The sequence below is a fragment of the Balaenoptera borealis genome (genome assembly GCF_965194805.1).
Source record: "Balaenoptera borealis genome assembly, chromosome: 11".
Taxonomy (NCBI): Eukaryota; Metazoa; Chordata; class Mammalia; order Artiodactyla; family Balaenopteridae; genus Balaenoptera; species Balaenoptera borealis.
Window position 1 is genome coordinate 12,244,310 of NC_138868.1, and position 20,068 is coordinate 12,264,377.

At 41.6% G+C, this 20,068-nt stretch overlaps 1 protein-coding gene across 10 annotated transcripts in view; it reads right to left on the minus strand.

Moving 5' to 3' along the window:
• Positions 1-396: 396 nt before the first annotated feature.
• Positions 397-20,068, minus strand: part of CTNND1 (catenin delta 1) — a 51,986-nt gene continuing 32,314 nt past the window's right edge. For 7 of the 10 annotated variants that reach the window (XM_082341110.1, XM_082341113.1, XM_082341111.1 and 4 more), the window contains 17 exons: positions 19,733-19,885; positions 18,781-19,316; positions 15,138-15,601; positions 13,512-13,695; positions 12,533-12,650; positions 11,923-12,076; positions 11,499-11,516; positions 10,984-11,052; positions 10,022-10,149; positions 9,770-9,920; positions 8,801-8,993; positions 8,334-8,448; positions 7,552-7,639; positions 4,219-4,281; positions 3,346-3,449; positions 2,845-2,932; positions 397-2,572 (listed from right to left, as the gene is read on the minus strand). In XM_082341110.1, coding sequence (XP_082197236.1) covers positions 2,529-2,572; positions 2,845-2,932; positions 3,346-3,449; positions 4,219-4,281; positions 7,552-7,639; positions 8,334-8,448; positions 8,801-8,993; positions 9,770-9,920; positions 10,022-10,149; positions 10,984-11,052; positions 11,499-11,516; positions 11,923-12,076; positions 12,533-12,650; positions 13,512-13,695; positions 15,138-15,601; positions 18,781-19,316; positions 19,733-19,885 — 2,670 coding nt within the window. In that variant the 3' untranslated portion in view covers positions 397-2,528. The remainder of the gene's footprint in view (positions 2,573-2,844; positions 2,933-3,345; positions 3,450-4,218; positions 4,282-7,551; positions 7,640-8,333; positions 8,449-8,800; positions 8,994-9,769; positions 9,921-10,021; positions 10,150-10,983; positions 11,053-11,498; positions 11,517-11,922; positions 12,077-12,532; positions 12,651-13,511; positions 13,696-15,137; positions 15,602-18,780; positions 19,317-19,732; positions 19,886-20,068) is intronic. The other 3 variants (XM_082341112.1, XM_082341107.1, XM_082341114.1) reach the window with 3 other exon arrangements.

Here is a 20,068-nt window from a genome sequence, read left to right on the forward strand (position 1 = left end):
GTAGTTTCTAATCTTCTACCCATAAACGTTCAAGAGGGTCATGTATTGCAATGAGCTTTATTCAACGTTAGTTTTGTCAAATGTCGCAAAAGAATCCCAGTGACTTATTCTTTATACTTCAGTTTCCTATCTCTAAGTTAGCAATAAGCTTCCCGTGCTCTACTTAGCCACATTTAATTTTTAAGAATCTTCAGAGGAAAAATGTTTCATATATAATTAAAAAGAATGTTCCTTGTTAAGAGTTGGGATTGAGCTCAAAATAAATCAGTCCTGGTACAATCCCCTTCTAGTTGCTCTGCAGAGAAAAAGGACACTGATACATAAGGAAGTAACCAAGATGAAAAGGAGAGAAGAGATACAGCTTAAAGTGAAGAAATGACACAGACCCCCCACATACACACTTTAAAAACTTTATTTATATAAAAAAACTCATTTGTTTTTAAAAGCATTAACAAGAGAGAAAGAAAAACAGAAAAGGTATGGAGCAGAAGACATGCCCCTTAGTAGTGTTCGGTGGGAAGGTGGGATTTTTGGTTCTCTGAAATTGAACGTTTAGTGTTTTTATAAATGAAAAGGAAAAAACAAACAGTTAAAGGTCCCCAAAAGCCCATGGCTGTTCTATTACCCACACCCCACCGACAAAAAGAGCACCAGGAAAAGAGCAGAAGAAGACAAGAGAAACCAAGAGTGGAGCCACATCTGGATGGGGGCGATTTCCCCTGTGCAGTATGCTTTTAGGGTCACAGAGAGGAAAAGGCTCCTTTTTGCCAGAAAAGGAGTGGGACGAAATGTGAAGGGGAAAAGGGGTAAGTAAGGAATTTTAATGCAGAGGGGAAGGGGGGTGGTGGGTTGTGCACTTTTCTCCTACCCCAAAGCCTCAATATATAAAGGAAGGGGGAGAGAGGAGGATAAAGATTTCCAGTTGCATTAAACAGAGCTTTTAGATTAAGGGGAGGAGTAAAAGGCAAGTAAGGGAAAGGGTTAAAAAAAAAAAAAAAAATCAACCGCATAGCAGCTGATTCCTCTAGCCCAACCTGCTAATATACACTAAACTGAAAGGAGGAGGTATGGGGGTGGTGGGGGGTCGGGGAGGGGGATATGGACACGACTTCCCTATAACCCCTTCAGAGACGACAATCATTCTGGGCAACTAAGGAGTAAGAGCCACACCACTCACTCCTCCCACCAATCTCATTTGGAGGTTCATCAGAACAGGATTTTTGCAAAATCCCAACATACACAGTTGAGAAAAACCTTCTATGGCTAATACTAGAGGCTATTCCAATTCCCAGTGGAGAGACTGAGGTTCTCTAGGTCACCTCTCCTCTTCTTTCTGCTATTTAGGGCCAAGAAGTAGGTAAGAAAGCAACAAAATATAATTTGCAAAATCATGAGAAATGAGACTGCAGAGGCAAAGAAAGGCACATGGAAGGGAAGGAGGAGATGCACCCCAGGCCAAAGGCACAAAGAAGAGGCAAAGCCAAGGGCGAACCCCACCTTTTTAAGGGTAAAGGGGGCAGGAGTATGTACATCAAGTCCTTTAGTCAGCCAACCAATCCAGGGAGGAAGCAGGGGAGGATGGGGCTATAAGGGTGAGAAAAAGGAGAAATAAGGGCAGGGGGAAGCCAGCTTTGTAGCTTCCTGCCAGTTTCAGACTAAATGATTCATGTACATTCCTACTAGCTCCTCCTAGAGGCTCTTCTCCTCCCCGGAAGACATCTTTCTGCTCCTTCTCACCCAAAAAGTCTTCCTTGACGTATTCTCCTCCTTCTATAGCCTCTTGCAAATGGCCAGGCCAAGTCAGCAGACATTATCACAGGATGGGAGAGGAGGGTTAAGGACAGCCTCAGTAAGGGGCAGCAGCTGCAGCCCAGGGCTGGCATGAGGCGTGGAGAAGAGATGGAGTCTGTAGGTCCTTGATGGTCCCTGCCCTGGAGATGAGGAGGGCAAGGTTTCTTAATCTCAGCTCTAGGAAACCTTCACTTTCTCAAGGGCCCTAGCCAAGTGGTATGTGCCAATGTTGCCGGCCTTCTTTGCTTCAAAAATAGTCATTAGGAATAAAGGAAGAGCTCACGCCCTCCATTCTCCAAAAATGTAAAGGTCCCTTCCCCACCAAGAGAAAAAAAATCTTGCTTAAGAATCATCGGTTTATCAGATTGCTGGACACTGCATATATAGCATATAACTTCCAATTCTTCCCATGGCTTCCAGTGAGGATTCCCACTCTCTCCCTCCCTCCACACAAGGTCAAGAGTTCCAGGGAGAGCTGGCAAAAAGAGCTAATCTGCAGCAGTTTCTCAAGATATGCATATAACCGAGTCAGGCTTCTTGGGAGTAATTGCAGGGGATCTGGAGGGGGTAGGAGGGACAATTAAGCTTCACTGGAAGAAGTTAGGGAGTTGATGGAAAGAAGGCAGCCACTTAGGGCTACGAGGGCAGGAGGCAGTGTGGCAGTGGGCACAACAGTCCAGCGAAGAAAGGGAAAAATCATCAGTCCATTTCACCACCAAAAAATAAAAGTACATATATTATAAGCCCAGATGTAGCGGAGAGAGTGGTGCTAAATCTTCTGCTGTAGGGAAAAAAGAGAAAGAGATGTTAATAGGGTTGGGAATAAGGAGAACCAAAAGAGAGTTGAGCAAATCTGAAGGGAAGAAAGTAGCACATAATGGAGAATCAGATCACCAGTGGCATGTCCCAGCCTCTTAAGAGGTAACAATCACAGAAGCAGCACCCCCACGCCCCGTGTGGCTGAGACGGATCAGATCAGCATGATTGGCAAACTGCTAGCACACAGAGAACTCCTTCCTCAAGGATGATCTTGGGGGTGGCTGAAGGACATACCATGGGGGCGGTAAGACATTTGGTCCCCCTCATCATCCAAAACCAACACATCCACCTCTTCCTCCAGAGATTCCTGCCCCTCGTCCTGCTGTGAACACATGCAATGTGTTAGTATGAGTAAGAAAATAGGAACCTCATGAATGCATGCCAGATCTAGGGAAAATCCCCAAATTTGTAAACTCAAACAAAACAAGGTAATAGTAAGTGAAGGGCAAGATATTCAAAAAAAGGCAGGAACAGAAAGAGAGCAATGTGAGAATAGATCAGTTGGTGTTAGTCACATAAGCAACACATTTATAGCCTTCTTTCTCCCATCTCAACCATCACAGATTAATGGCACAAGAAATGCCAACATGAATCAAAACTCCTACTTTTTCCCTGAAAACCCCTACAAGAAAAGGTGCTGTCTTTCAGTACGTACTTTTTTCCTATTTCACAGAACATGCAGGCTTCAAAACAGAACTAGCCTTAGAAGGACAATAGTATATAAAGAGAATTTACCATCAGGGGCGTTCCCTTCAATGGCTCCATTTCGCCTAGATCCCCAGATCGATCCAGTGTTCTATTGTGGTCTCCTCTCTCATTCAGTGTGGAATAGTTGTTATCTAGTTTAAAACAAAAAAAAAAGAAGTACAGAGACATGATGTTCCCCTCTAGTGTAAAATATGTATTAAGCAGATAAATGTGATTTAGGCACCTCTTCGGTGAAGCATTTGAGCTTTACCAAAGGCATTAAGGTCAGGTGGTCCTTGACATAAAAAAACTTACATCTAACTGGGAAGGCAATATATATCATATATGATAATAAAGCTAAACTGAAGAGATCTATGAAGGGTACTGGAATTAGGAGAAGATAGTGAGGTGAGCTGCCATAGTTAGGAAGGACCTAACAAAGTAGACAGGACTTCAGCCAAGCCTTTGGGGATGAAGACCATTTACAAAGCAATTGGGAAGGACATTCCAATAGGAGGTATTACAAGAGCAAAATAAAAAAGTATAGACTGAAGAGAGGATAGCAAGTAGACTAGGTGGGCTCAAACAGAGGATATGGAGAGTAAGACAGAGCGAACCTGGCGTCAGACTGTGAAAGGCTGTGGGCAACAGTTTAGGGACACACACTTGACTCTGTATTAACGGGGGAGGCATATGAAGATTTTTTTTTTAACCTCTGAGCATTTGGGAATGTGGGAAAAGGTAGATAGATCAGGTTTTACTACATTTCCTTGAATCCTTCCAAATGGGATGTCCAGCCAGTGTTCTTCCAGGAGGTAAATGGTGCGGGTGCTGGAAAGAGCTGCAGAGCCAGATGGTTCTCCTCATCCCACATAATAATACGGATTACTCCATATCCTTAGGCAGGAATTCATCACCTACCTAATGATTTTGTGTTTGAGCCCATACTGCTCATCTGAATTTCTTCCCGATCAGGTTTCTTATCTACAGGGAGTCAGAAAGTTATCCAGGTCAAAAACCAACTCTTCAAAATCTAAACTCATAAAAATTGTTTTCTAGTCTGTCCTCCCTTCCCCCTCCCTCCCATCAAATTTTTACTAAGCACCCACCACAAGTGCTAGGCTCTAGACAAAGCCCTCATGGGACTCAAAGAGATCCCTTTCCTACAGACTCTAACATAAGAAACGATTCACTCTAAGCCAGCAGGTTTCAAATTATTTGGTCTCAGGGCCCCTTTATATTCTTAGAAGTTATGAGGATCCAAAGAATGTTCACTGGTGTAGATTACATGTATTAATAGCTACAGTGCTTTTAAATATTTATTTCATTTAAAATTTATATTAAATATTTATTTCATTAAAAAAAACAATAAACTTATTCCGTTAACATAAATAATACTTTTAATTTTTTTAAAAAAAGCATTGTTTTACATTTTTGCACATCTTTAAAGTTTGGTTTAAGAGAAGATAGCTAGATTCCCATATCTGCCTCTGTATTCAATCTGTTGTGATGTTATTTTGGATGAACATAAATGACTCACTTTGCTGTACAGCAGAAACTGACACAGCATTGTAAATCAACTATACTCCAATAAAAAAAAAAAGGATAAAAATGATTAAAAATGTTTTTTTCTCACCAGAAAAAAAAAAAAAAAGGAATCAAACTGATTCTTATTTAGTAGCATCACAGTGGATAGTGTACCAAATTGTTCAAGATGGCTTTATAAAACGTACACACTTATTAAAAAAATAAAAAGCATTGTTTTACATTTTTGCACATCTTTAAAGAGAAGATAGCTAGATTCCCATATCTGCCTCTGTATTCAATCTGTTGTGATGTTATTTTGGATGAATTATATAAAGAAAATCCAGCATCACACAGATAAGAAGTTGGAAAAGGGAGATCTTTATTAGTCTTTTCAGATAATTGTGGATATTCTTTGATAGTATACTAATACTCGACAAGTAGAGTTTCTTTAAGGTTAGCGCAATAAGGAATCTGAATCCAAACTAATGCTCTCTTCACAGTCTGTTAAATTAATATCTATTGGTCTGTCTTACACTTTGAATGGATCAGTTACTCATGCATGATTTTGAAAATCATGCACTGGTCACTTGGAAAATACTGGTTCACAGAGTTACGCCGATTTTCTAAATGTTAACACATTTCATGATATAATATCAAAAAAAATCACATTCATTAACATCGCCACTGATTTCATTTAAAAGTATATTAACGGGGCTTCCTTGGTGGCGCAGTGGTTGAGAATCTGCCTGCTAATGCAGGGGACACGGGTTCGAGCCCTGGTCTGGGAAGATCCCACATGCCGCAGAGCAGCTGGGCCCGTGAGCCACAATTACTGAGCCTGCGTGTCTGGAGCCTGTGCTCCGCAACAAGAGAGGCCGCGATAGTGAGAGGCCCGCGCACCGCGATTAAGAGTGGCCCCCACTTGCCACAACTAGAGGAAGCCCTCGCACAGAAACGAAGACCCAACACAGCCATAAATAAATAAATTAATTAAAAAAAAAAAAAGTATATTAACTATTGGGATGTTACCAGGCTCACAGTGACAGATACAAGTCTTCCAAAATTAAAATTTTCACTTGAAAATTCAGGCAAGTACTGTCAGTTATTTTTCCTCAAACTGACAAGCTCACTGCGTTCATTTTCAAGAAAATGTCTGCTGTTTTTTTAAGTAAAAATAGTGCTCCAAAAAAAAAAAAGTGGTTAGTGTACCTAGTAACTCCAACAATAGCACAAGTGCATTTCCTCAAGATAACCATCATGCTTTGGTATGCTACAGGGTGCTTTATGAGTACTCCCTATATCACCAACACAGGATATTAAAAAGCTGTGTACTCAAGAGCAGAAACAATAAAATTAATATTGTTACAGTTCCATCAAGTACATTCTTAAGTGAAACTGGCTCCTTCTCTTCCCCCTACCCTCCCGAAACTGGCCCTTCTTATAACTGCAAGTACATGGCAATGAAGACTACAACAACTAGTTTGGCTTGGCGTCATCGCCCTGGTTTACACTCAGCCCCCAGCAATAAAGCACCACCGCTGCTTTGCACCATCAGCACACGTGTCAACAGATATGGCGATCCTCAGACTACACTTTAAGGACCCGGACTGAGGCAAAACCCAAGTGTCATTAAGATAATAAGGGTTATAATGAGCACTTAATATATGATTTGTCTTTTGAAGAAAAATGTGTTTGCTCACATGGCAGTGTTTAAAAGATACAGGATAGCAGTGGTTATCTCTGGGTAACAGAAATAAGTGACTTTTTTTGTTGTCATTTTTCTGGTTTGTCTGTATTTTCTAATTTTTCAACAGTAAACACATACTACTTGGTATTATATGAAAATTTAAAAGGGAAAAATAATCATTTTGCAATATACAGATCTTCCTCGGACTTACAATGGGGTTACATCCTGATAAATCTATCATAAGTTGAAAATATAAGTTGAAAATGCATTTTAATACACCTAACCCACCAATCATAGCTTAGCCCAGCCTACCTTAAACGTGCTCACAATACTTATTACATCAGCCTACAGCTGGACAAAATCATCTAACACAACGCCTACTTTATAATAAAGTGTTGAATATCTCATAATATAATTTATTGAATACTGTACTAAAAGCGAAAAACAGAACGGTTGTAAGTGTATCGGCTGTCCACCCTCATGACTGCACGGCTAACTGGGAGCTGCAGCCGATGCCGCTGCTGCCCAGCGTGAGACACTGTCCCACCATGTATCGCTAGCCAGGGAAAAAAGCAAAACTCAGAATGTGAAATACAGTTTCTACTGAATGCATATCACTTTTGCACTACCACAAAGTCGAAAAATCATAAGCCAAACCATCTTAAGTCAGGCACTATCTATATACATATGTCAAATCATTATGTTGTACATCTTAAATTTATACAATGTTATGTGCCAACTATATCTTAAATAGAGAAAACAGAGTAGGGTTCACTCCCTGGTCATTTTAAGTCCACCAGCAAAGATGGGGGAATCACACGCAGGCTAACTGCCTGTCTTATTTTCTAATGCTCAGGTCTACCAGCTTCTGGGTTATAATCCTGAGGTGAAGTATTACTCTTCCTCCACCAAAAGACAAGCTCATTCAGAAATAAATATATATCCTATTTCATTAGATGGTAAGCCATCTAACGAAAGAATAGCAGAAGAATAGCAGAAGTGGAATAAAAGCAGAGGGGTATGTCCCCCAGTTACTGTACCTGATTTCTGGTTCCGGTCAATGAGAGGGAGAGTGCTATCATCATATGAATGAGTGCTCTGGCTTCGAGAAGCATTGTTTAGATTCACCTGGAGGCAAACATAAAACACAATAATGTCACAGAGTAATGAATTCACCCTTATCTTATTCCTTAATGGGCTCAGACTTTTAGGTCCTTATTCTCAAATACAATTCTTACCAAAAGGTAACTCGTAAGGGTTAAATAAACACCTATATAGTGAAACAAAACTAGGATATTAGGCTTCTATTTGTGTTCTGAACAGATTACAAAGGTATCAAACACTCACGCTATCAAGGAGATACAGTCTCAGAAAATGACAGTCTCAGAAAATGGCAAACTCCTTCAAAGGGCTAAGGCAGATTTGGAGAAAAGTCAAAAAGGCCATCATCCTTCATTACCACTGGTATTTATTTACACTATGCTATGACACAGAGGAAGACCAGAGCTATTTCAGCAGCAAATGAACTACAGGCACCATTTTGGGGGAAAAGTTAATAAATGATTTCTTTACACACAGAGACTTGGGGCAAAAGTAGACTCAGGGGAAGTTCTCTGGTGGCCTAGTGGTTAGGATTCAGCGCTTTCACTGCAGAGGCCCAGGTTCAATCCCTGGTTGGGGAACCATCCCACATGCCGCCGAAAGAAAAAAAAGAAAAAAGTAGACTCAGTGTGACAGTGAAATAGAAGAAACAAAGACAAAAGCATTACCTGAGACCAAGGGGAAAAAAAGGTGAAAGTCGTGGTCCCAAGAGTTATTCTACCTGAAAGTCTGACTTCTTCCATCCTTCTTTTTCCAGTGGCTTCCGCAGTTCCTTATATCCCCAGATTGTCTGTAATACAAGCGCTGCTGCTCGAACTTCTTTTTCTGAGCGGTTCCTTTTGAGAAAGTAACACCAGATGGAATTTGGATGTAGGACGAGGGAAGAAGCTGAGAACTTGTACTCTCTAATGTAATGCAACGTAAGAATATAAATCCCCAAACGGGCAAGATCAAGTATTCACCAAGTCCCATATTTTAACTCAAACGGTGACACAAAAAAATGTTTGATGTAAGAGTCTTATCAATTTATGGATCAACATTAAGACAGAAAAAAGAGCAATACCTCTTCATACTTTCCATGTAAATAAGGGAAAATAACCTTAAAGAGCAAAAGGGGAAAGCCCCTTCCCAGCAACCCCTCTCTCATATTCAAATTTTTCCAGTTGTAATTTTAAGTGTTAATCTCACCCTGATTTGTTGATCAAAACCAGCTTCTCAATACCCTGTGTCTCTCGAAGCTTTTTGGCAGCCTCCAAGTTCTCAGCAATAACTTCATTGATGGTATTCAAAACAGAGACCACAGTGTCCTCAGAGAAATTCTGGGAAGAGCTCTGTTGCCCTCCTGGCAGATTCTTTACCAAGTTAGGAATAGCATGTTTACCTATAGCGGTAAGACAGGAGCAATGTGTGCAGGGAGAACAAGCTGAGTCAGGTTCTGAGGAGCGTAACACTACACTTAAGTCACGCTGATCACATCAAGTATAGATACTATCCGTATGAATCAACTTCATTCTCCTGTAGGATTATCATTTCAAAAGAGCAAAGGACCTGGAATAGCCATGGATGTATTGTCCTTCCTATTCTTTTATTTATTCTTTCAGTCACATTAAAACAATCTGAATACTTTATATCAAATATGCTACACAGTCCATTCAGATAGTCTAATGAAAATAGTACACTGAATACTATACTACTGAATATTATACTACTATTATAGCTTAATAGAACAGTCATTGTGAATTTAAAAAAAACAAAAACTGGGCTCTGTCACTTATGAGCTATATTAACTCTGGACAAATTACTTAACTTCCCTGACCCTCAGTTTACTTATTCTAATAAAAAATTTTTTTTTAATTTTAAAAAAAGGACCCTTGTAAAGTGGTGACATTTAAATGAGAATATACAGACATGCTTAACAATCCCTAGTAACAAAGTACATGCTCAATAAATAGATATTATTATTCTATTTTTGAAGAGTCAGCACCTCTTGTCTTTCCAAGAACCATTAAACTATAACCTTCTCCAACCCCCAGATTCACAAACTATGGAGGACTAGGATTCTTCCTCAGCCCTTTCAACAAATGAATTATTTAGCACCTGCTGGATTAAAGGTGCTGTACTAGATGCTAAGGTAACGGCTAACATCCAGCTCCTCACCAATTAATTCTTTGTTGCGAGCATCCACAGCCAGATTTCTCAGTGCTCCAGAGGCAGCTTTCACGACCCGCTCATGTTCATTGGTCAGGAGGTCAGCAATGGCAGAAAGAGCCTTCTCTTGACGCAGAGCTGAGCGGATATATCGACCATACTACAAGTAGCACATGGAAAGAAGTAAACAGGTTACAAATGGTAGCAAACTAGTGAGGTAAGTCCTCCCATCTCCAAATCCATTTTGTAAAAGGTACTCACCGTCCAGCGCCCAGCACACAAGTTCTGGATGGCCCCAGCTGAGGCTTCTAGGATGGCAGGATTCTTGCTCTCCTTGAGGAGTGAGATGTATATCCGAACCACCTCTGGCTGAAATAAAAGTTCATAGCCTGCACGAGAAAGGACAAGAAAGCAGAGAATGCTTATCAGTACCTACAAACCAGGCTCTGGCTGGCTGAAGTCCAGTGTCAGTACTCTGGATTAATGGGTTTATGCTCCTATACCAGTAGACTCTCTAAACCCTCCCACCCACCCAACAGCAAACTCAAGAGATCTGACTACTACATCTGATGCAGTCAGATGTAGCCTTAAGAATGTAGCCTTAAGAATAAATCAACCATGGCAAGAACAAAACAGATATCAACTCATGTGCAACTCCTGTCTCTCCCTCCTCCTAGCCTCTTCTCTCCCCCAGTTTACTTTGACCTTGCTTGGCACTCAAGGGATTCATTTACTCATCAATAGCACTCAGAGTTAAAGATTCCTCATCTCAAATGAATTATTTCTAACTTAACTGAGTCATTCTGTCCACCTGAACTATGATTAAGTGAAAGGGGCTCTCACAGATTTAATAACATCTGAATTTTTATATCCACGGAGAGCTGTGAATTTTGGACTCACCATATTGATGAATATAAAGATCCAAACTGTGATAAAGAGACTTCTTATAACAAGTAAAGTTTGAGTCCCAAGAACTAGTGGCTACTTAGGGTACTTAAGTTTCTGGTCTAGACTACCATCAGGTCCTTATCCTCAAGTAATCTGAATAGTTGCCATAACAAGAAGTCCTTTGAAAGTTACTGTTATTAGTTTCCAAATACTTTTGTCATCACTTCAAATCCTTAAGTCAGAGAAGACAGAACAGTGAACGTACTGTATCGCCTGTTAGGCTGCCAAACACCTATCTGTGGACTATGGAGCCTGAGAAGAAAAAGATAACTTACCTCGAGCAGGACTAGTTCTTTTAGGGAAATCCACTGTATCATTTGTTGGATCCTCTGTGGGTTTTTTCCCTTTGGAAATTAAAAAAAGGGGGAAGGGGTAAAAAGTTTAAGAAAGGGAAGAGTCCACCCAGTATATTTTTTTATTCTTCAGTCAAAATCTTTGGATCAGAGATGCATCAAGAGGGGCGTAAAACAAGAAAACAGACAAACAAACAAAAAACCAGGATCCCCAGCTTGTCCCAGATACAAGAACAGAAAACAGGCAGCACATGAGTAAGATAAGGATAACCACTACTGTTGCTGCTGTCCTGAGTTCTGATAACTGGGACTGCTGTCCAGAAATAGCATGCCATGAGCCATTAGCTCAGAAGAGCTAAACTTGTTTCAGTGGCCATCCTCAACTGAATTTTCCTACATGCATCCACAGGGAAGGGTTAGGCAAAGAAATACCAGGGAAGCTAAAACCAAAACATGCAAATTAGAAGTAGGTAAGCGCCTTAAAAGATTCCACTCACCTCTGGAGAACCACTCATCTTCCAGTGCATCACCCAAGGTGGAAAGTACAGGAGAGAAATGAAGGAAGAAAAATGCGGCAGAGAGATGTCAACAGGATCATGGGAAAATAAGCAGGAAAGCGGAGAGGAAAAGAAAAACACAGGAAACACAAAGGAGGAATGGGGGAGAAGGCCCCAGATTAGTTGAGTTCTCGGCCTTCACTGCCCAATTACTGATAATAATACCACCACCACCACCACCACCACCACCACCGTCACCACCATGAAGCACACGACACAGGGGAAGCAGCAGCAGAGCAAAAAGACATCCCTGACTAGGCTGATTCCTATACTGCTCAGCAAATATTTTGTACCTAAAGCTAAAAGTGTTCCTTCCTCTCCCCATCCTACATTAAAGAGCAAGGAACAAGGAACCAAGACTCACCTTTGCCCTTCTTGGCCCCAAAGCAACTGGCAGCATGTGGCCCAGTATTGTTGGCAACATTGGGAGGTGCCTCTTGGTAACGTTCTGCTTGTGGGATTTCTCGGTGAACTTGATAGGACAAGTTCCGAAGGAGGCAAACACAGTTCTCCACAAGCTTGGGATCACAAAATACAAGGTTCAATGAGAGAAGAGAATGACTATAGTGATTTTCTAGCAAGTACAGGCTTCCATGATTCACGTATTAAAATACTGATCCTCAAAAGCACAGCCCAATTCATCATCTCTCACAATACCTCAAGTGCCCACGCTTCTCAAAATTCTTGTAGCCTCAGGCTAACAGAAGGTTTCTGCTACCTTTTGGTGTGTTAACACAAAACTCAGGCTCACTCTTTTTTCCTAATTAGAAAAAAATGCAAGTATGGCTAAACAGCTTTAAAATATATAGGTGAAGGAAATTCTAAAGAAAACAGTTTTCGTCTATGGTGAACACCCACTTTAAGGAGTAGGGGCTGGTATAGGTATCTAATGTTATTTGAAAGCCTGAGATGATAGGTCTGCACTATGGGTACCTCATGGTTGTTGTGAATGGAATTCTCACCCATTAACCTACCTTGCTGTCTGAATCTTTCTGTCCAATCTCAGCCTGAACAATGAAAATGAGAGCATCCACCAAACCATCACATTCCCGAAGTTTCCGGCGAGCTTCACTCCTCTCCGAGCTGACATTCCTGAGGGAAAAAGGAGAGGCTTCAAGGTGACTAAAATCCAGAAACCCTCTCTTATTATCCTTAACATCTACAAGCCTCCTTAATATCTTTTCTTTTCACTGTAGCAAATAACGAGTACCTGTTATAAGGAAGGCACTGGAGTTGAGAGAAAGTTGAATAAAACAGTTCCTGCTTTCAGGACATTTATAACCAGGCCAGGGAGGGGGGTGTATAAATAAAGTATACCAACAACAATAATTTAAGACAGAATAGATTCTTCTTGTATGGAAGTACAAATGAAGAATAGGGGCAGAGCACATAGGGGTATATTCCAAAGAGAGAAAGAATATATTGCACATTTACAGGGTATTAGAAAAAGAAATCAGGAAAACTTACATGAAATAAAAGCACTTGAGTTTAGCTTCAAAAGATAAATAAGCAGAGAAAGGCATTGCAGACAGAGGAAGAGCTCTTCCTCACTCTATCCTTCTAGTAGTTTGTACTCCATTTGTTGCATTTATCGCAGCCTGACTTGAAATACAAATAATTGAAGGCAAGAACACAGGTACACACAAGCCTAGGACTAGACGACTGCCTTACGTGCAGTAGGTATTGAACAAATGTTTACCAAATTATATGAACAAAGTCAAAGAGGCACAGAAGTGAGGAAGATATGCGGTTTACTTGCCGTTCCCCACACAAGGCATATATGGTATGCAAGGGAGCAGTGACAAAGGTAGAAAAACAGGTTGAAGTCATAGTATGCAATTCAAATAGGAATGGAGGCTGAATGACAGGCTAAGGAATTTAAACTTTTTTTAAAAGCAATTTAAGTTAGTCTTCAAAAATTCAATCTTCATACTCTCAGAACCCTTATGTTACCTAAGGCAGCCAGCTGTGTTGGTGAGCACAGACTCCCACTCAATATGGCGCGGCTTACAATCTTCATTAGGTTCCCGCTCCCAACCAGAGTGCGGAATGATCACTTCATCTGTCAAGGCGTGCAGTGCATGGTCCACAATCTCCATTTTGATTGAGTCATGGGATGAGAGATTCCACAGGGTTCCTGGCAGAGACAACTCATCAGACAGCTCTCCAGCACCCAAGACAGTATGCTCGAAGAATGCCAAAGAGAATCCCCTATTCCAACATTTCTCAGTCTTCCCCAATGACCAAATACCTTGTAATGATATTCAAGCTTTAGTCTGTGACCCACAATAAGAAATATATTGTACATTATGGCTCAGTACAAACATACATAGCATGAAGTAAGATTTCATAAAACAATACTTATTATAAGCCATACCCTCTAGGCTATCTACACCCACTTCTCAATCCCAGCACCACTGACATTTTGGGCCAGATAATTCTTTGTTGTGGGGAGCTGTCCTGCCCAACGTTAAATGTTTAGTGTATGTCCAGCGTTTACTCATTTGATGCTAATAGCACTCCCTCCCAACCTCCCCAAGTTATGACAACCAGAAACACCGCCAGACATTGCAAATGTCCTCTGGGGGGCAAGATCACCCCCAATTGAGAACTCATGATCTATGCTACTTCTTTTTTTTCTTTCTTTCTCTTGGAACGCTGATTGTGATCCACAAAGTTGTGTTCAATACACACTAATGGAGTATGACCCACAATCTGAAAAACCACTCTTCTAAAGCAAGGACCACAAGCATAAACGCCTATACATGCCAGGCAGGTGAGTCAGGACAAGCAGATATTTAAAAGAAATTACAAGAATATGGGTTAAGTGCCAGCTGACACTCAGCTTCAATTTTGGGGAGACAACTTCCTAGGTGCTGGCAGTTGGTCTGAGATAACATGTTGGAAATTACTGCGAACTGGAGAGCACATGCCTCAGTCAGCTCAGACCAACTACTGCCAGGTAGCAAAATAGATCCATTGTTACCAGTTCCCGCACGTTTAAAATAGAAGGCAAGAATCTGGAATTCTAAATGAAATCTTCTGCATTTAAAACATTAGCAAACAATGCTTTAAAATCTGGAAAACCTTGCAAGATCCAAATCTGCGATATGGATTTGCCCCAAAGGCCACAGCCTTTAATCAAAAGTCAAAGGACTAGGGCTTCCCTGGTGGCGCAGCGGTTGAGAATCTGCCTGCCAATGCAGGGCACACGGGTTCGAGCCCTGGTCTGGGAAGATCCCCACATGCCACAGAGCAACTAGGCCCGTGAGCCACAGCTACTGAGCCTGAGCGTCTGGAGCCTGTGCTCCGCAACAAGAGAGGCTGCAATAGTGAGAGGCTCGCGCACCGCAATGAAGAGTGGCCCCCGCTCGCCGCAAGAAACGAAGACCCAACACAGCCAAAAATAAATTAATTAATTAATTAATTTAAAAAAAAAAATAATAAAAATAAAGTGGAAAAGAACAACCTTCTTAAAAAAAAAAAAAAAAAAAGTCAAAGGACTAGAAATCCTTCTAGCTCTCAATATGTCTAAGGGGTAACAGTGACCCTAACCTAGCAGTTTCCCTTAGAACTTACCAGTAATCACTTCGGTGAGGTCCATATCACGAGCCTTTCGGAGTAATCGCACAAGAGCAGGAACACCATCACAGTTTTTTATAGCAATCTTGTTATCCTGGTCGCGCCCAAAAGAGAGATTCTTGAGAGCGCCACAGGCTCCAAGGTGCACTTCCTTTTTGGGGTGGTCTAACAACCCCACCAGTGCTGGGATACCCTTGAGCTTCCGAACGTCAGTCTTCACCTTGTCATTGCGGTAGCACAAGTGTTGCAGGTATGCCGCTGCATTGGACTTGACAGCATCCAAACGGAATCCTAGCATGGCTATCACCTCTGGCAGCTCTGGCTGTCTCCAATTCGGGGGCGGAGGCCCTCCCTTGCGCAGGCTATCCAAGCTTGCTAAACTTCCCCGTTCGTGTTGGGCCAAAGGAGCCCAATAGTACTGGTCTGATGGCACCTCCTCACCAATCATGTCTTCATAGCTCCTGCAGTGTTGGAAGAACCAAAAAGAAAAAAGGAATACATTAAGTTGTTAAGCCTGGTTTCTTGGAGGGCTCCCATTACCCCTCATCTTCAAGGAATGAGTAACCCCAGCTCTAGTACACTAGATCTTATCTCTCCTTTGCATAAAAAATATACTGATCAATTTTTCTTAATGAGATAAGACAATAATCTTAAAGGCATCTGCAATTAGATTAAAACTGCCATTTTTTTCTGTGAAGTTTACTAGCTTGGAGGAGCAACAAGCATTCCGATAGTTAATCACAAAAAAGAACCAAATCCTGACTGCTTAGCGTTTGAATGATACCTGACACCTATTAAACTTCTCCGAACAGAGATTGAAATAAACCTTCAGACAGCAGAGTTAATGAAACCAACTGACTTGGTACCACAGAAATTAGCGAACAATATCTGAGAACAGCCCTCATAAGGCCTTAGGCTAAAGGGAAAATAAGGCATTTACACACAGGAAAGAGCTGGTGGAATAAGACCCTTAAACACATTTCACATTTAAGTCTCTCCTTACCCTATTTTGGAAATTATTAAAAAAGAGATGATAGAGTAAAAGCAGTAAAGGATGTCTCAATACCTCATGTGAGGACTTGGCTTTGGTATTGATGAGGTATAAGCTTGAACATTAGTTTGCACTAGTTCATCCCAAGGTCATCTCTGCTACTCAACAAATGTGTTTGAGACATAATTTCTAGTCTCCAATTTCTAAAGACAATACTTCCAATTCTGTCAAAATAGACACTACTGACCACCATCACATTTGGGATACCCAGTCACTATGAAAAGGAATAGACAGAGCAATTGAAGGTAAAGAAAAACATCTAACCAGAGATATTGCTTCCTATTTCAGTACTACCAACAACCACTAGAGGGTGAGTCTGTCACACTGTTATTTATTCATAACCACCAGGAAGGAAGAGACCCATTATCTGTGAGCTCATCTCACTCTGTGGCTCCCACAGGAGAGAGGAGAATCCATTGTGTGGAACTCTCCAAATAAGCCAGTCGTTTGTTCCGCAAAACCACTCCCACTGTCACCAAACCCTCAAGGTTAGCCTGAGCAGAGGGCCTGCCTCATAGCTGTCGACATCAACCACTCAAAAATGACTTAAATGGACAAAACAGTTAGTAAAAAATCACTATTTTTTAATATCAGTGAAACAAAATAAACAGGTTATATAGCTGAGTTTTAAAAGTAGGCAACTAAACAGCATATTAAGTAAGATTCCATTTCAGAAGGGAAAAAAATAAAGTCAGACTGTGTTTACATGTATAAGAAAAAGAACTCAAAGGAAAAGCATCAAAATGTTAACAGTAGTTCTTTATCAATGGATGGTGTGCTTATCTAGTTTTGTAGTGATGATGTTTTTACTTTTATTATTATTTTAATACAAGCAATTACAAAACAATTACCATAACAGAAGATTTTGGTCACTCAAGATATTTTTACAAGTGGATCATGACATTCTTTCCTTTGTCTTACAAATAACAAAGCTGTGCCCAGAAAGATTAAATGACTTGCTTAAGGCTACGTAGCTAGTGGCAAAGGCACAACTAGAACCAAGGTCTTCTGGTTCAGTGCTTTTTCTACAAATCATTCTGCCTTACTGTTTTCGTTTGACCTTGTATTACTCTCCTAGCCCCAGAACAGGAAGCAGCAAATGTTCTTGCTAGTCAAGCAGGTTTCCAAGTCCAGTATCACCCTGGAATAAACCCAAGAAGCAAGCCCAAACCCTCTTTCTTTATGTCAATTGCCACAGCCAGGGACAACAGAGAATGACCTGGCCACCAGCACCCACCTAGATCCAATCCCTCTAGTAATGAGGAAATCAGAAAAAGCAGACTTGTCAACAAAGAGAAGAAGCCAACACCCTAGGCAGACTCCTTTGGTGATTGCTGTTATCTACCACTGCTCCAAGTTGCACCAACTAAGGCCTGGTGTGCCCCCTCACCTCCACCCCAGGAATAAAAGGTGAGTCACATGGGAGTTGGATTTGCTGTCCAAAAGATACCTGAAAGGTGAGTGACTCAGGCTTAGATAATGAGGCCTCTACCCCTGGGCCCAGCCCAGTCTACTGTTCACCAAAGCTACCTAATATGAGTAAAATGAGCACCAAGGCATTTGTTTTAGAAAGTCATGACCTCATACAGAAATTCAGCAACAGCTGTTAGGATATCCTTACCATTAAGACATCCATAAATCTTCTCCCTTGATTCTTATCATTTCTCTTTGCCTGGAAAACACTGTCTCTGATTTATTCTAAAGCAGGATTGGCAGCCCATGGGCCAAACCTGTTTTTTGTACAGTCCCAAAACTAAGAATGGTTTTTGTATTTTTAAAAGGTTGTAAAAAGAAGAACAACGACATACAACAAAAGATATACTGTTTGCAAAGTCTAAATTAGTTCTATTTGGTCCTTTACAGAAAAGGGTTGCCAACTCGCATTCTAAAGCATTTTTTCAAGGCAAACCATCTACCAGTCCAAACGTCAATTACTACCTTTTTCACATCACCAAAGAATCCCCAGGGATAAACAGTAAAGTCAGAAATAGTGACCTTTCAGAGTGTCAATAATGTACCACCCTCTAAGGAAGCCACCCCCATTTCACTTTACAATCAAATGTAAGAACCTAAGCACAAAGTGTCAGGGTTTTTGTGAGATCAAGGTTTGTTTTTACTCGAGATTAAAACCATCACAGCGAAGGTTCTTATATATACCCTTAACTATCTATTCTGGCCTAAAACCCTCAACCTTGTTCTTAACACCAAACCAGAAGCTGAAGAAATTCACAAGAACACATATTCCATAGCCTCAGACACCAGGCTCCAAAAGGGGGTCAAATCTTAGGCAGAAAATATAGAAACTCTTGGCACAGAAACAAAGGCCACTCTTCAGAACACAGACCAATAACCATCACAAGTTGTTTTCTATAATTAGAATATATGATTTCTACAACGAAAAAGAGACAAAAAAGCACATCAATACTTAGTAAAATCAGAAAAGGGAAGAAAAGAGTGGTCTTCCACAAAAACAGGCAGAGGAGGGGGCCACAACTACCTCTGATCCCAAAAAGCACTTAGACGGAGAAGGAAGAGCTACCCCTTTTTGCTGTCTTTGAAAGACCCTCTTCTTCCCTTTTTCTTGCCTACCTGAGGCGTCGCCGAGGGTCAGAGGGTGTCCCAGTCCGACGGCCAGTGCCATAATCAGACATCATGCCGTAATCCACGTCGTCGTAGCCCATGCTACGCTGGTCATCCTCAAGCCCATAAGGCTCTGGATGGAAACGATGCAGATCCACGCTGCTCCCACCTCCCCGAACCTGGGGCTGCGGCCCATAGACATCCTGTCTACTGGGTGCCCGGTAACCTTCCATGCTGGGCCTATACCGCTCCTCAATGCGGGTCACCCGGGACAGACTGCCATAGTTGTCACTGCTACTTGGATAACCATCTTCATAGTGGCGGCTATATCCATCCGGAGGGTAGTGGAAGTTCCTGGGAAGGGTAGCAGTGCCTGCTTGCCCCACATAGGGGCCAGGTCCCCCATTGCCATTCTTGCGGAAGTCACGACCCAGAGTCTGGATATAGCTGTTCGAAACTGATGAGGCATCTGCAGGCAGCCCATCTGGTCCCATAGAGACTGGCTGGACCGTCCGTGTTGTCACCGTCTTCACCACTTTCTTGACCTTCAAGTAAAGAGAGAGAAAAGAAAAATTAATGAAGTGAACAAATTAAGCTTAAATTCTAGACCACTCTAAGAAAAGAAACAAACCTCTACCCCCGGCTTGCTTTACCTAGAAATGCCATGCAATCTACCATCTACCTTTCTCTCCATCTTACAGGAATTCTCCAGGCAGGAAAATTGCGCTGGCAGTTAACTATGCCTCTAAGGGAAGCTACTGCAGACTCTCTTCCTCATTCCATTAGATTTTCCCATATCTCTTCTATCTTCTCTGTCTACCCAGAGATCACTTTCTTTATGCCTTTACCACAGATCAGTGGCTCCTCATCCACCCTAATTAAGTGCTTAGCCCCTCCCCTTAATAAAGACCATAGGAAGAACTCCTCCATCATCCCAGACCTTACACAAGTCTTAGCTTACTGTGGTCTCTGTGCGCCGAGTGGTTCCATCATCCGAGGTCTCCACAGAGACAACAGACATGGCTCCCTCAGGGTCCTCCTCCGTGTAGGTCTCCACAATCTGCCCTGGCTCCTGCATCCTGGGGATGGTGCTATACAAAAGGTGACTGTGATCCTACATGGAAAAGAGAAAAAAGAAAGAGCTATTATTAAGCCATATATACTAACAATCCATCCCAATCAGAGGCACTGTCTCCCTAAAGACACTGCATCTTCTATGGGCCCCAGGATTTTTAGTGGGGTGCCTGTCCCCACTTTTGAATTTGTACAAAAGGGCAGAAGACATAATTTCCCAGTT